This window comes from Schistocerca cancellata, chromosome 2, assembly GCF_023864275.1.
Source record: "Schistocerca cancellata isolate TAMUIC-IGC-003103 chromosome 2, iqSchCanc2.1, whole genome shotgun sequence".
NCBI classification, from domain to species: Eukaryota; Metazoa; Arthropoda; class Insecta; order Orthoptera; family Acrididae; genus Schistocerca; species Schistocerca cancellata.
In genome coordinates, this window is record NC_064627.1 from 880,921,420 (window position 1) to 880,937,310 (window position 15,891).

Sequence of the window (15,891 nt, forward strand, 5' to 3'; positions counted from 1 at the left end):
GTTTCCCTAGAAAAGTACCGAATTCTGCCATTAGCTGTAGTGCCGCCTCTGATTTCCGAAATTTGTTGACGCAGATCCAAGGTTTTGATCCTTAAAAAACAGGCCTCGTATGAAAAAGGTTTTGACCACAGTAACAACTCGTTTCAACAGGTCCATCCAATACTTTACTTCTGTCTCAAGCTGAGATGTTAATATCTTATCTGTTCTCCCCGTGATTTGTCCTCTATTTTTAAAGTTAACGGACATTTCCAACATTCATCTGAATTTTCGTGGGCAGCTAATCGGGACTGATCGTTTTTTCAGACATTAAGTCTACCACAGTAGTACAAGTTTATATGCCAACTAGCTCTGCAGATGACGAAGAAATTGAAGAAATGTATGATGAAATAAAAGAAATTATTCAGATAGTGAAGGGAGACGAAAATTTAATAGTCATGGGTGACTGGAATTCGAGTGTAGGAAAAGGGAGAGAAGAAAACGTAGTAGGTGAATATGGATTAGGGCTAAGAAATGAAAGAGGAAGCCGCCTGGTAGAGTTTTGCACAGAGCACAACTTAATCATAGCTAACACTTGGTTTAAGAATCATGATAGAAGGTTGTATACATGGAAGAACCCAGGAGATACTAAAAGGTATCAGATAGATTATATAATAGTAAGACAGAGATTTAGGAACCAGGTTTTAAATTGTAAGACATTTCCAGGGGCAGATGTGGACTCTGATCACAATCTGTTGGTTATGACCTGTAGATTAAAACTGAAGAAATTGCAAAAAGGTGGGAATTTAAGGAGATGGGACCTGGATAAACTGAAAGAACCAGAGGTTGTACAGAGTTTCAGGGAGAGCATCAGGGAACAATTGACAGGAATGGGGGAAAGAAATACAGTAGAAGAAGAATGGGTAGCTTTGAGGGATGAGGTAGTGAAGGCAGCAGAGGATCAAGTAGGTAAAAAGAAGAGGGCTAGTAGAAATCCTTGGGTAACAGAAGAAATATTGAATTTAATTGATGAAAGGAGAAAATATAAAAATGCAGTAAATGAAGCAGGCAAAAAGGAATACAAACGTCTCAAAAATGAGATCGACAGGAAGTGCAAAATGGCTAAGCAGGGATGGCTCGAGGACAAATGTAAGGATGTAGAGGCTTATCTCACTAGGGGTAAGATAGATACCGCCTACAGGAAAATTAAAGACACCTTTGGAGAAAAGAGAACCACTTGCATGAACATCAAGAGCTCAGATGGAAAACCAGTTCTAAGCAAAGAAGGGAAAGCAGAAAGGTGGAAGGAGTATATACAGGGTCTATACAAGGGCGATGTACTTGAGGACAATCTTATGGAAATGGAAGAGGATGTAGAGGAAGATGAAATGGGAGATGAGATACTGCGTGAAGAGTTTGACAGAGCACTGAAAGACCTGAGTCGAAACAAGGCCCCCGGAGTAGACAACATTCCATTGGAACTACTGACGGCCTTGGGAGAGCCAGTCCTGACAAAACTCTACCATCTGGTGAGCAAGATGTATGTAACAGGCGAAATACCCTCAGACTTCAAGAAGAATATAATAATTCCAATCCCAAAGAAAGCAGGTGTTGACAGATGTGAGACTTACCGAACAATCAGTTTAATAAGCTACAGTTGCAAAATACTAACACGAATTCTTTACAGACGAATGGAAAAACTAGTAGAAGCCGACCTCGGGGAAGATCAGTTTGGATTCCGTAGAAATACTGGAACACGTGAGGCAATACTGACCTTACGACTTATCTTAGAAGAAAGATTAAGGAAAGGCAAACCTACGTTTCTAGCATTTGTAGACTTAGAGAAAGCTTTTGACAATGTTGACTGGAATACTCTCTTTCAAATTCTAAAGATGGCAGGGGTAAAATACAGGGAGCGAAAGGCTATTTACAATTTGTACAGAAACCAGATGGCAGTTATAAGAGTCGAGGGACATGAAAGGGAAGCAGTGGTTGGGAAGGGAGTAAGACAGGGTTGTAGCCTCTCCCCGATGTTATTCAATCTGTATATTGAGCAAGCAGTAAAGGAAACAAAAGATAAATTCGGAGTAGGTATTAAAATCCATGGCGAAGAAATAAAAACTTTGAGGTTCGCCGATGACATTGTAATTCTGTCGGAGACAGCAAAGGACTTGGAAGAGCAGTTGAACGGAATGGATGGTGTCTTGAAGGGAGGATATAAGATGAACATCAACAAAAGCAAAACGAGGATAATGGAATGTAGTCGAATTAAGTCGGGTGATGCTGAGGGAATTAGATTAGGAAATGAGACACTTAAATTAGTAAAGGAGTTTTGCTATTTGGGGAGCAAAATAACTGATGATGGTCGAAGTAGAGAGGATATAAAATGTAGACTGGCAATGGCAAGGAAAGCGTTTCTGAAGAAGAGAAATTTGTTAACATCGAATATAGATTTAAGTGTCAGGAAGTCATTTCTGAAAGTATTTGTATGGAGTGTAGCTATGTATGGAAGTGAAACATGGACGGTAAATAGTTTGGACAAGAAGAGAATAGAAGCTTTCGAAATGTGGTGCTACAGAAGAATGCTGAAGATTAGATGGGTAGATCACATAACTAATGAGGAGGTACTGAATAGGATTGGGGAGAAGAGGAGTTTGTGGCACAACTTGACCAGAAGAAGGGATCGGTTGGTAGGACATATTCTGAGGCATCAAGGGATCACCAATTTAGTATTGGAGGGCAGCGTGGAGGGTAAAAATCGTAGGGGGAGACCAAGAGATGAATACACTAAGCAGATTCAGAAGGATGTAGGTTGCAGTAGGTACTGGGAGATGAAGAAGCTTGCACAGGATAGAGTAGCATGGAGAGCTGCATCAAACCAGTCTCAGGACTGAAGACCACAACAACAACAAGTCCCAAGTTCAGTTTCGCAAACTGTGATGTTGCAATAAACAATAAACATGTGAAACAAAGTACTCTATCCCTGCTTTGAGAGTAAACTAAAACGGACTTAGTTGTTTTTCGCCATTCTTTTTGGTTCTGTTAAACCAGCCTTTATTTACCTTGTAAAGTCAGTATTTATATTGCCTGCATCATGAATCACTGTAATCACAACCCGTATTCTGTGCCACCATGTTTTGCTGATATGAATTACTATCATCATTGCATTATACACGTCATTTCGGTTAACTGAAATTATTTTTTTTCCGTCATTATTACTGTTTTTAACATCGGAAACGCCTGACTCAGATAAACCAAACACTGCACTATTTTAGAAATCGTTCACCGCAGTATCAGACTCCACAGTACTACACCCTGACGTTTATAGACTCGAGTTCGAGCTGTAACTAAGTGCTGTGTTTCATTTTTAGATAGGACAGCGAGTTTTGCATTCATTTTCACTATTTCCGCTTTGTTTTTTGCTTCCTATTTCGCGAGTTTCCGGTACCGAGAACATCTTACTGTTCTCCAAATGTCATTAATTTTAAGTAATACTAAAATATTTCGATACTCATCTTTGTACCTGATGAAGGCGTAATAGCCGAAAATCGGTTTGTGGAATAAATAATAAATACTGTAGTATATTACGCCACTGTTGTGTGTGATTCATTTCGTAACGCATAAAATATGAATCAGAAACTAAAACTAAGCAACAGTACTCTTCACAAATTAAACTAAACTGACACTAGAGTAGCTTGTTGTTAGATTGACTGGTGGCATTTTCTTTGAATTTGAAGTTGCGAGTAGTCATTGTTGAGTGTCGACACTGGCTGCTGCTATGATATTTCTAACGGCATCTCTCATCACAAAGCTTTATTGCGAGCAAAGAGATTTGCCTTCCTAACGTATACCAGAGGAGAAGGCACGGCACTGAATAAGGCGAATAATGGTCACATTGACACGACATAGCGTTATTACTTAAACAAAACCTGTGCTTCCCTTCATATGGATATGGTGTCGGACATGTCCGAAAGAACAGACACCATATCCATATAAGTATATACACTCCTGGAAATGGAAAAAAGAACACATTGACACCGGTGTGTCAGACCCACCATACTTGCTCCGGACACTGCGAGAGGGCTGTACAAGCAATGATCACACGCACGGCACAGCGGACACACCAGGAACCGCGGTGTTGGCCGTCGAATGGCGCTAGCTGCGCAGCATTTGTGCACCGCGCCGTCAGTGTCAGCCAGTTTGCCGTGGCATACGGAGCTCCATCGCAGTCTTTAACACTGGTAGCATGCCGCGACAGCGTGGACGTGAACCGTATGTGCAGTTGACGGACTTTGAGCGAGGGCGTATAGTGGGCATGCGGGAGGCCGGGTGGACGTACCGCCGAATTGCTCAACACGTGGGGCGTGAGGTCTCCACAGTACATCGATGTTGTCGCCAGTGGTCGGCGGAAGGTGCACGTGCCCGTCGACCTGGGACCGGACCGCAGCGACGCACGGATGCACGCCAAGACCGTAGGATCCTACGCAGTGCCGTAGGGGACCGCACCGCCACTTCCCAGCAAATTAGGGACACTGTTGCTCCTGGGGTATCGGCGAGGACCATTCGCAACCGTCTCCATGAAGCTGGGCTACGGTCCCGCACACCGTTAGGCCGTCTTCCGCTCACGCCCCAACATCGTGCAGCCCGCCTCCAGTGGTGTCGCGACAGGCGTGAATGGAGGGACGAATGGAGACGTGTCGTCTTCAGCGATGAGAGTCGCTTCTGCCTTGGTGCCAATGATGGTCGTATGCGTGTTTGGCGCCGTGCAGGTGAGCGCCACAATCAGGACTGCATACGACCGAGGCACACAGGGCCAACACCCGGCATCATGGTGTGGGGAGCGATGTCCTACACTGGCCGTACACCACTGGTGATCGTTGAGGGGACACTGAATAGTGCACGGTACATCCAAACCGTCATCGAACCCATCGTTCTACCAATCCTAGACTGGCAAGGGAACTTGCTGTTCCAACAGGACAATGCACGTCTGCATGTATCCCGTGCCACCCAACGTGCTCTAGAAGGTGTAAGTCAACTACCCTGGCCAGCAAGATCTCCGGATCTGTCCCCCATTGAGCATGTTTGGGACTGGATGAAGCGTCGTCTCACGCGGTCTGCACGTCCAGCACGAACGCTGGTCCAACTGAGGCGCCAGGTGGAAATGGCATGGCAAGCCGTTCCACAGGACTACATCCAGCATCTCTACGATCGTCTCCATGGGAGAATAGCAGCCTGCATTGCTGCGAAAGGTGGATATACACTGTACTAGTGCCGACATTGTGCATGCTCTGTTGCCTGTGTCTAAGTGCCTGTGGTTCTGTCAGTGTGATCATGTGATGTATCTGACCCCAGGAATGTGTCAATAAAGTTTCCCCTTCCTGGGACAATGAATTCACGGTGTTCTTATTTTAATTTCTAGGAGTGTAGTTCTGACAATACCGGCCTTGACCTTCTTCTCCTGTGCGGATATATACATATTCCCTGAACTCTTACGGGACTTGGCAAGAATGTCTTCCACGAGTAATGAGTGTGTTGGGGTGGGACACTACGAATGTAGTGTGTGGACATACAAGGTGAGAATGTGGGTCCCGCGGGAGGCGTGCGCAAAATAGTCCCTGCAGTCACACTAACCTCTGTGCCCTCGTTGGCTCATATGGATGTACTCGCTTCGGAGGTACATATACTAAAATTGGAACGATACAGAGAAGATTAGCACTGCTCCTGCGCGACGATGACACGCAAAATCGTGAAGATTTCCACATTCGCCGGCACGGTAGCTCAGCGTGTTCGGCCAGAGAGGTGGTTGGCTTCTGTAATAAAAGAAACTGAGTAAAAGGATCAACAAAGAACTTCAACGGATGTCGTGTGACGTCCGCAGCGACCAAACACAACGATCAACAACGAACAAAATGGAAAAAAAGATGGACAGAGCGTCTGCCATGTAAGCAGGAGATCCCGGGTTCGATTCCCTGTCCGGTAACACATTTTCACCTGTCCCCGTTGATATATATCAACGCCCGTGAGCAGCTGAAGGTATAATATAATTCTAATTTCTGTGCTTTTCCCGTCGCCTGACCGACCGGTCATGAAATTGGAGCTGACTGGCGCCAATGTTATTGATATCCATTTCATTGAGAGTTAGGTTCGCATTCTCTTTTCTTTGTTTAAAAGAACAGTCACAGCTTACAAGCCCCCCCCCCCCCCCCCCCCTTAAAATCTGCCACCTCCTAACCCTAGAAGTATACATCTCTGAAATTGTCACGTGAACAGTACACAAGGCCACAGTGACACTCAAATTATTTCCTGGAGAAACTGCCTGAATATACAATATTTTCTAACAAAATTAGACTCTCATATGTGAAACTCATTTTGTTTACGTCTGTTACGTACTTTTTCAATCAACATTAGTATTAAAGCATCCAGAATTCGAGGTAAAGATAAAACTGTCTTGGAAGCTTTGGAGTGTTGAAACTTGAAACTGACACGGCTTTAATGATTTTAGTTGCAGTTTAATTAGGTGAAGAAGCAGTTCCTTTAATGAAATGCAGCTGACTGGTGTGGCCGAGCGGTTCTGGGCACTTCATTCTGGAACCGCGTGACCGCTACGGTCGCAGGTTCGAATCCTGCCTCGGGCATGGATGTGTGTAATGTCCTTAGGTTAGTTAGGTTTAAGTAGTTCTAAGTTCTCGGGGACTGATGACCTCCGATGTTAAGTCCCATAGTACGCAGAGCCATTTGAACCATTTTTTAATGAACTGCATATATTACACAGATTGAGTTGTTCTCAGTTACTCATAAATCCATTCATTCATTGTTTCCGCACTCTTGAACAATGGACTACAAAGTTATTAAGAGCTAGCCGACCCCTTCTGTTAGGGACTGTTGTGTTTTAACAGTGTCCTTTCTCATCGTGGACAATCTTATTTTCTTCATCGCTGTCAGAAAATTCGGCTGACTGATCAGTTTCAGCATTGTCCATAAATACTGCGGAGCATCACCTTCAGAATTACTTTCATTAGGAAAGTCACTTATGTCGCTTTCACGATTGGGTTCTGCTGACAATGCTTCCCGTATAGCACCTACCGATTTCAGTCATATTAATTAGACATCAGTGTCTCACATCTTCGAACATCCACCATCTGCTGGGTATCATGCAGGACTGAATTTACATTTGTTTGTAGCGTGTGCACAGTAGCAAACAAAAATCTGCAGGGTCAGACTTTACCGCACGCGAGGTATGTGCCGGACGTCCATCATATTGGAAGTGCATCGCCATTCTGTCATGCAGTGAACCGCCTTGTAGTAACGTCGGTAGAACATTACGTAGGAAATCAGCATACATTGCACCATTTAGATTGCCATCGATAAAATGGGGCCAAATTATCCTTCCTCCCATAATGCCGCAACATACATTAACCCGCGAAGGTCGCTAATGTTCCACTTGTCGCAGCCATCGTGGATTTTCCGTTGCCTAATAGTGCATATTATGCCGGTTTACGTTACCCGCTGTAAAAAAATGTAAAAAAATGTAAAAAAATCTGTCATCGTCCCGTAATTTCGCTTGTGCGCAGTGGCAGAACTATACACGATGTTCAAAGTCGTCGTCGCCATGGAATTCCTGGTGCATAGAAATATGGTACGGGTACAATCGATGTTTGATGTAGCATTCTCAACACCGACGTTTTTGAGATTCCTGATCTCGCGCACTTTGTCTGGAACTGATGTGCGCATTAGCCGCGACAGCTGCTAAAACACCTACTTGTTCATCATCTTCACACATGGTTGAAGACTCACTGTTTCCTTAAATAACGTTACTATCCAGCGGAACGGTCCGGACACTTGGATGATGTCGTCCAGGATACCGAGCAGCAAACATAGTACACGCCCGTTGGGCATTTTGATCACAATATCCATACATCAACACGATGTCGACCTTTTCCGCAATTGGGTAAACGGCCCATTTTAACACGGGATAATGTATCACGAGGCAAAATACCGTCCGCACTGGCGGAATGTTACGTGATACCACGTACTTATACATTTGTGACTATTACAGCGCCATCTATCACGAAGCGAAAAAAGTGGTCCAACTAAAACATTCATATTTCTTTACGTACTAAACGAATATGTAATAAAAATGGGGGTTCCTATTTTTAAAAAACGCAGTTGAAAGCAGTTTGACCTAAGGCAGTGCCATCTAGCGGGCCAACCATACCGCCATCTGGTTTCCCCCTTTAAGCTAGACGAGTTTCGTTCTTTGTATTTTCATCGTTTGATGTTTATTTCGTGAGATATTTGGCCAGGTCACTATCAATGGACCACCCTCTAAATCGGTTGAATTATTCATTCATTCTTTTGAGTGAAACTTACCTGTGGGAGCAACCGAATTAAAACAATCGATTTAGTCGTCTGGACTACTCATTCGTTGTTTCGAGTGAAACCAGTCTGCGGAAGCATCCGCATGAAAAAAATATATCAGTTGATTGTTGTTTTACGTGTCGGTTGGATTATTATTTATTTAGTTTTTAGACTGGTAAGCAGTCAGTGGGAGCAATCGAATGAAAAGTTTCGACACCGTTGTAGCTTTGCATAGTGACTGAAAAATTCATTCTTTCTTTTGAAGTGAAAACAGAGATTAATTTTTCTGTTGGTTGAATCACTTACTCATTCCTTTAACTGAAACTGCTCTTTAGTTTTCTAGCTGACCGAGCTATCCATTCATTTTCTGACTGAAACCAGCCTGCAATACTTTAATCAGCAGAACTAAAAAAATGCTACATCATACTGACAGAGGGTGGTCCTAAGTGAAGATATGCCAAAGTTAACATAAGCAATATACATGTTCATTTAATTATGAACTGAGTGTAGTAATTTTTCTTTTTATCATTAAAAACTGATTCATATACTGTTGAGGGTTTAAACTTGCCATGAATTCGTGACTAATTAACCTGACGTATCACTGCGGTAGGCAAAAACTTCGAAAAGCGTGACATGTGGGTCAAATCGGATTACTTTCCCGGACACAAACAAACAGTCTGTATACGATAAGTCGGCGGATGGGCACGATGTTCCGCGGGGAGCGGTGATTCAGTCTGGAACCGCGTGACCGTTACGGTCGTAGGTTCGAATCCTGCCTCGGGAATGGATTTGTTGTGATGTCCTTAGGTTGGTTAGGTTTAGGTAGTAGAGCGGTGACATGTGAGTGGGGGGGGGGGGGCGATGTTTCCTTGCTCGTGTTTCAGTGCTAACAACGACAGCGGGTGCGCGCCTGCTGCAGAACAGGAGATATAAATTACACATGATAGTAACAAGGATTTGTGAAAGCACGTTATAGAGACGTTCATATTCAGATGTATACTAATTTGTAGTAACGAAATTGAACGTAAATGAAATCAGTTTTATACAGCTCTATGAGTAGAAGGCAAATGACATTTAAGATATTCAGTAGCCTGGCGGGCTGCGCGGCGTCGCGGTATGTGCGATCACCCACTGTCGTCGGCCTCCCATTGTCTCAAGGAAGAAGGATGGAAAATACAGGATGTTCCAAAACTGTCCTTACGACTTTTATCACATATATTACAGAAACGGGAATAGATAGAAAAGTTCGGTTTTTGGCATAATATTTGTACACATCTAAGGTTTGTAACATTCCAGGCTTATGGTTACCGCCGCTGAGTTATGTATTACTAGATCAATACTCTTATATCTCCGGCTAAAATTATACTCAGTTACTTTTCGATAAGAAGAAAAAGTCTTTTAGAAGAATAATAGCAATACCAAACAATAGTAGTTAAAATACACTTTGTACCATAAACAATCAAAATCAGATTCAGGAAATTAGTATATGGAAAATGTTTATACAAAAGAATATATTTCGTTCTCATCATCTGTAAATAGTAGGAATTAACTCTCGGGCCTAATTAAAAAATACACATAACTTATCGTTTAACATTGTTATAATGCTTATTTCTACTATTTCAATATTAATGTGATTTTTATGTGTTTAGAAAATGTCTTAAACTTGTTCTAGCAAAGTAGGGAATATTATAGAGTGTTTGATGATGTTGTTAAACTTTTCATGTTATAAATTATGTTTCGCATTATTATAACCAGTGGTACATTGTAGGAAGAGCATAAATACTCAGCCTCGAGTATTGTTATGGCGGATGAGTGTTGGACCCACTAGAGGACAGATCTGTACGCACAGTTGATATAAGTTCTTGGTGCATGATTCAGGTTTGGATTTACAACAGAGCAACTCGTGGGTTGGACATTTTCTAAAACAGCATATTAGAACAGTGCAGTGACAGATTATTTCGGATTGGTAAACAGTTTGATTTAATATTGCAAAAGGCAGAATGATAAGTGACTTTATATTCGCACTTTGCTGAGTACTAGTGTTGAACTACGCAATGGACCTCACACCCTGTAAGAGGTCCGAGGAGATGTAATTTCGATGTATTGCTCACGCGATGCCTGCGATATGTAAGGTATAAGAGAATCTCAGACCAGAGAGCAGTGTTGACTGCAGTAGGAACTGTGTAGCTGTAGGAGTAAGTTGTTGCTAGCGAGCAGTCTAGTCTGGTCTATCGTGTTGGCTGGGCCGGTCGTGGTGCAGCGATGCCGGAGCCTGAGCATTACTGTATACGGTAAAAAGCAGCTTCGCACATATGTAGTATTGTTGTCTCAACCCCATGTAAATGTTTTAAAAAATCTCCTAGTAATAATCTTTCTCATAAAAAGTAACTTTTAACAACCATTCATTTCAAGTTAAAGAATTTACTAAGTTCTCCAATCCATGATCATCCCGATTATTGCAAAAGAAAAATCAGTTGTTTCCTTTCATAAATGACAAATCTATCGGCCAGCATTGCACAGGGCTGTGCCAGAAAAATTTATTGTAAGAGCAGATATATATGCGTTATCCGGCGACTTCATTGAGGTAAGAATTTTTCTTTTTTTTATTCAGAATGATCTTTCAGGGCCATGACGCAGCACTGGTGACGTCCAAAATTTACCAGGTTAAATTCACAGACAATTATTGAAAAATTATAAGTGAGCGACAATTTAATTGAGAGGTTAGCTACATTGTATTATTACCAGGTTACTGAATTTATTTTTTGTTGGGACGTTATACTGAATGTGAACGACATAATTATAATTTTTACTGTTGAGAAGTTTAGGAATTTTTCTGTTTTGAGGTTACACTAAATGTGAATTATTTTTGTGGGGAGGTTACACTAAATGTGAATATTATTCATATAATATTTTTGTGGGGAGGTTATAACCCATATTTCTATCAAATTACTGCATCTGGACTATTTAATATCACCATTGTAGTATGTACTAGCATCGGTTAGCTGTAGTAGTAACAACGAGGCTTATTACACCAAATATTGATCAAGAGCTCATAAGATGCAGGTTTTGAAGTGAATAAGTCTACATACTTACTTTACTTCAGTTGTGGCCTATATCATTGTAGTGAAATCCATTATGGTATCCTGTATTTATTGAAAAAGCATATTTTAGCTCATGTATGCAGTCGTCGAGGGACACCGAAGGCAAGATATTCACAGGTATTTAAACCATTTTTAACTACTCACCAACCGGTGGGACGTTACAGGTTCTAGTAGTCGCTTAACAGAATCCATGTGTTAAGGTGACCATTTTTTCTAGAGCCTAGTTTTTGACATATTAAAAAAATTTTATATTACAAAAAAGTCTGAACTGAAAGTAATAAATACAAACTATCACTTTAATTCGTTACAAAAGTCCATTACTTTATATTTTATTAGTACATTCTAACACGAAGGAGTGCGAGCAGCCATTTAATATTTATGAATGCGGTGCATTTTCTTCAGCATGTCTGTATTCTTCAACTGCCTTACGAAAATGTTGAACTCAAGTTTCATAATAATTCACTCTAGCCACTAACGTTGCTTTCACTGTTTCTATAAAAAAATTGTGTTTTGTCACTGCTCCGTATAATACTCATTTGGGAAAACACGCTTGCAGTAACAGCATACCGATACAGGCGAGATGAACATACCACTGGAGATAAATCGTTTCATAATTATTAAATCCGGGACAAATAGGAGTCCTGAGATGCTGTTGAAAAATTCGGGGCAGAGCTAGAAAAGTCGTGACTGTCACGAGAAAAGGGGGATGGGAGGACGGGGGGACGGATGGTCAACTTAAATGTGTGCGCCGTCTGTAGACACAGGTTATCTAAGCGATATTCCACGTCCAGCGTAGGATGTCCTCATTAAAGTGTGCTGTTGCTGCTCTGATGCGAGCTCACAGTTAGTACGAGCCCCGGCCGAAGAAAAAATGTAATGGGATTCCACAGGACCTGGGTGTCAGGCCTGGTCTGCACAAACCATTCCACGCAGTGTACCAACTGCTGGAGGGTGGTCAGTGAATAGCTAACATGGGAAAATACGAAAAAAAAAACAGCTTCAGGTGTGCGTGAACCTTACGCCGCAAACCGGACCTTTCTATCTTTTCACGTTTCTAACATATACGTGATCAAAGTGGTATGTGCATAGGACAGTGGCTAAGCGTGCTTGCCATTGCGTTTCTAGTAGACTAAAACGAACAAACTATCTATAGTTAGGTCTTCCTTTAATGAATTTTATTCAAGGTTTATTACAATCCATAGTTAGGTCTTACTTTAATGAATTTTATTCAAGCTTTATTACAATCCATTTCAAATCAATCGAATTTCCGCAGGCACGAGAAAAGGACCAGGTTTACCTCGGACAGTTGTATAAAAATTCATACAGCACGTCTCTGCACAACTTCAAAAGTAGGACCAAACCGGGGAAATCCGGACGTATTGCAGCCTAGTTGAGGTTGCAAAGGCGAGTACAATGGATCCCTTAAGGATATATGAAGAAGAAAGGAACCTTGCCTCCTTTTAGCGACAGTTTGCTTTCCATTTTATAGGCAACATATGATGATGTGCACCAACGCAGTATCATCTGAATATTCAGCAATTTATATGTATGGAAGGTAAATATGTTATACAGAAATGTACGTCAGTAGCTACATATTCACGCCGCTCGTTTTCATTTTTACAGCTAATGTCATAGCTATTAAAAATTCGCAAGCACAGATTTTCTGGGCTTTCTGTACGGCGTTAGGAATCTGTATCACGCTAGGAGAGATTATTTAATTTTATTAGTCCGTTTTGAAACCATGTTATATTAAAGAGTTTTTCTGTTTGAATAGTTATTCTCTGCTTTTTAGTCTTGTTTGTGTGAAATGTTTCAGTTGATTTCAAACATTTTGATGAGATAACAGCAAGATATACGGTAAACTGCAGGTTTATTTAATTTTATGTTCAAATCAATGTATTGCTTCCTCATAGGCATATCTCACGAAAATATCGCGAATGTAAAAACTAGAGAGAATAGAGCTGACAGGGAAGCTTAGCAGCAGTGGTTCTTAAGTGCGAAACATTCGCCATTGGGACAAGAAAACAGGGAAATGGCAGTGGTACACCAATGACGTACTCTCCATAATGCACCAGAAAAAACGTGTTAATATTGCACTGTCATCTAGTTATAAGCTAAATTGAAAGCTTCAAGTCCATAACTTATGACAAAGTAAGTTTAAAATCAGTTGCAAAATTTGTACCGAGCAGATTAGGTCCCTTCCGCTACACACCAGACTCGAAAGAGACTTAATATGGCAGTCAAACCTAATTCTCACAACAAGTACCAACTCTCCGCCACACACCAGAGAAGAAATCTATTGCATTGTCATCCAGTTCCGAGTTGAGAGTTTCAGGTCTATAGCTTATCAGTAAGTCAATTTAAAATCAATTGCAAAATTTGTACCAACAGAGACAGACAGACCGAAAAACAAAGCACCCTCCGCCACACACCAGATTCGAAAGCGAGTTATTATTACAGTATCATCCAGTTCAGAGCTACTTTGAAAGTTGGAAGTCGCTAGCTTATCGGCAAACTAGTTTAAAATCAATTGAAAATTTGTACCGAAGAAAGGACAATAAACTGACCTAATAAAAGCATGTTAAAAACTGATTGTTCATTTATATATACACAAACGTACAATGCAGCACCAGATATTAAACGCTTAAAACCAACCAAAAATTAATATTTAATCCCACAAGTACGAAAATTCGTATTTCAGTAAGTAAATACATATATTTGGGATTTACTTTAGTTTTAGAAATATACTCTTCATTCATATCTCCGTGAAATAAGATGATTTATTTGTCTTTAAAAAAGCTATCAACACTTGTCATGTTTCAGGTATAACTTAAAGACTGAAAAAGTATTAAATAAAATCATTCAGATCCCGTGAGTGAGTGAAAATATTCATATAAAGGCCGCAACCGACGGAGTCTTGTTTCAGTCGGTTGTCTCGCAGTGAATGAAACCACTCTGACACGATGAGTTAGTGAAAATATTTATATAGCTGTCATGGCAGCTAAGATTAGTTTCATACGCTTGTGAAATTCGACTGCAAAAACCGGATGAATGAAAAAAACAATCGACTGACCAATCGTTTGTTAAAAACAGTCAATCGTCCCATCACTAGCCCTAGGCAGCCGCCTAGACTGCCTAGGGCCTAAATTCACCTTTGCCCACAACATAGGTAATCTTCAGATACATATGAGTATTACTGCGAAGCGTAGCTTCTGAATAGGGAAAGAATTCAGAGTTTTGTGTGAATCCTCGTTCCATTACCAGGCTGCGCTTCGCAATGTTATTCACGCGTATTTGAAGATGATCTGTGTTAGGGGTGTAATTAGGCTGTCGAAATGAAGGAGGAATAACAGATATCTTAGAAGAAGGTAGGATCAAGAAATCTGAACCAAACCTTCAACATAGCTTATTCAATTTTTATTCTTTCCTGAGATACAGCTGATAACAGAGATAAGTTTTCATTCCTCATGTTGTTACCCAGGTTGCTATGGGTTTACTCAAACCTTGAAGTGGTGCTTGCCACTATACAATTAAAATTTTTGACGTTGATCCGGGTTTCCTGGATAATTCTAGAGTATCGCTTCAAGTATGCTGTATTTATTTTCACATGCTGAATATGAAGATAAGGAACTTGTGTACGGGTTTTGTAACGGAAACGAAGCTGTAGAGAATTTATGGTAAACATGAGTTTTCAGACCGTAGGTCATGTGCTCTTGCATTAGGGGCGTCACGGTGATTTCAGGAAAATGGTAATTTAGTTTATTTTCCTTTCTGAAGCAAGGAACTAAGTGTGCGCTAGAAGTGACGTCTAAAGGGCTGGCAAGTAAATGTTGTTACTATGGTAGTCGAAACTTACTATGTGACTTGTTTGTTTTTATTAACAATCAGTGTGAAGATGAGTTTTGTCGAAGGCAGATCGTTTATAATGGTTCTTTGTCATCTGTGACTTGTGTATCTTAGCCAACAGGGATCATATTTTTTAATGTGATTAAGAAAAGTGATATTTCAATAGTGTCAAGTTGTTTTAGAGACACGAATAGACAAAACTGCAGGTAGTACGACAGTAGTTCGATTATGAGTATACTACTGTTCGAAATGAAGAAGTACCACAGTGTGTCGTTCGCATCAAAGTACTAGTTACTAAGAGCATGCTTCCTAAAGAAATAAAACTACCTTTGCAGTCGAATCTCAGTAGTCTGGTAAGCAAACCACAACAATATTTCTCTCATAAGCTAAAAGTACTAGAAGAAAGAAAACAACCTTTCACTAAACAAGCTACGTTTCCTACAAAGGCATTTCTTCCTTCTTACAAAGTTTCCTACCGTACAGCAAAGAGCAAGAAGCCTCCATATTTTACTAGCTACTCTGGACATGGCATCTGAGTCAACTGACAAGCTACCAACAAGTGGGCTTTTATCAGACATTATTAGTCGAATATTCGATATGGTTGACAACA

At 41.0% G+C, this 15,891-nt stretch overlaps 1 protein-coding gene and 1 non-coding gene across 2 annotated transcripts in view; one reads left to right on the forward strand and one right to left on the reverse strand.

The window, feature by feature from the left end:
• LOC126159513 (uncharacterized) overlaps nucleotides 1-15,891 on the reverse strand; it is a 420,587-nt gene that overhangs the window by 264,788 nt on the left and 139,908 nt on the right. Inside the window, exon 4 of the mRNA XM_049916555.1 lies at nucleotides 7,107-7,118. Coding sequence (XP_049772512.1) covers nucleotides 7,107-7,118 — 12 coding nt within the window. The remainder of the gene's footprint in view (nucleotides 1-7,106; nucleotides 7,119-15,891) is intronic.
• On the forward strand, nucleotides 5,636-5,742 carry LOC126163339 (U6 spliceosomal RNA). Its single transcript, XR_007535228.1, has one exon. It is a non-coding gene; the product is annotated as a U6 spliceosomal RNA (small nuclear RNA).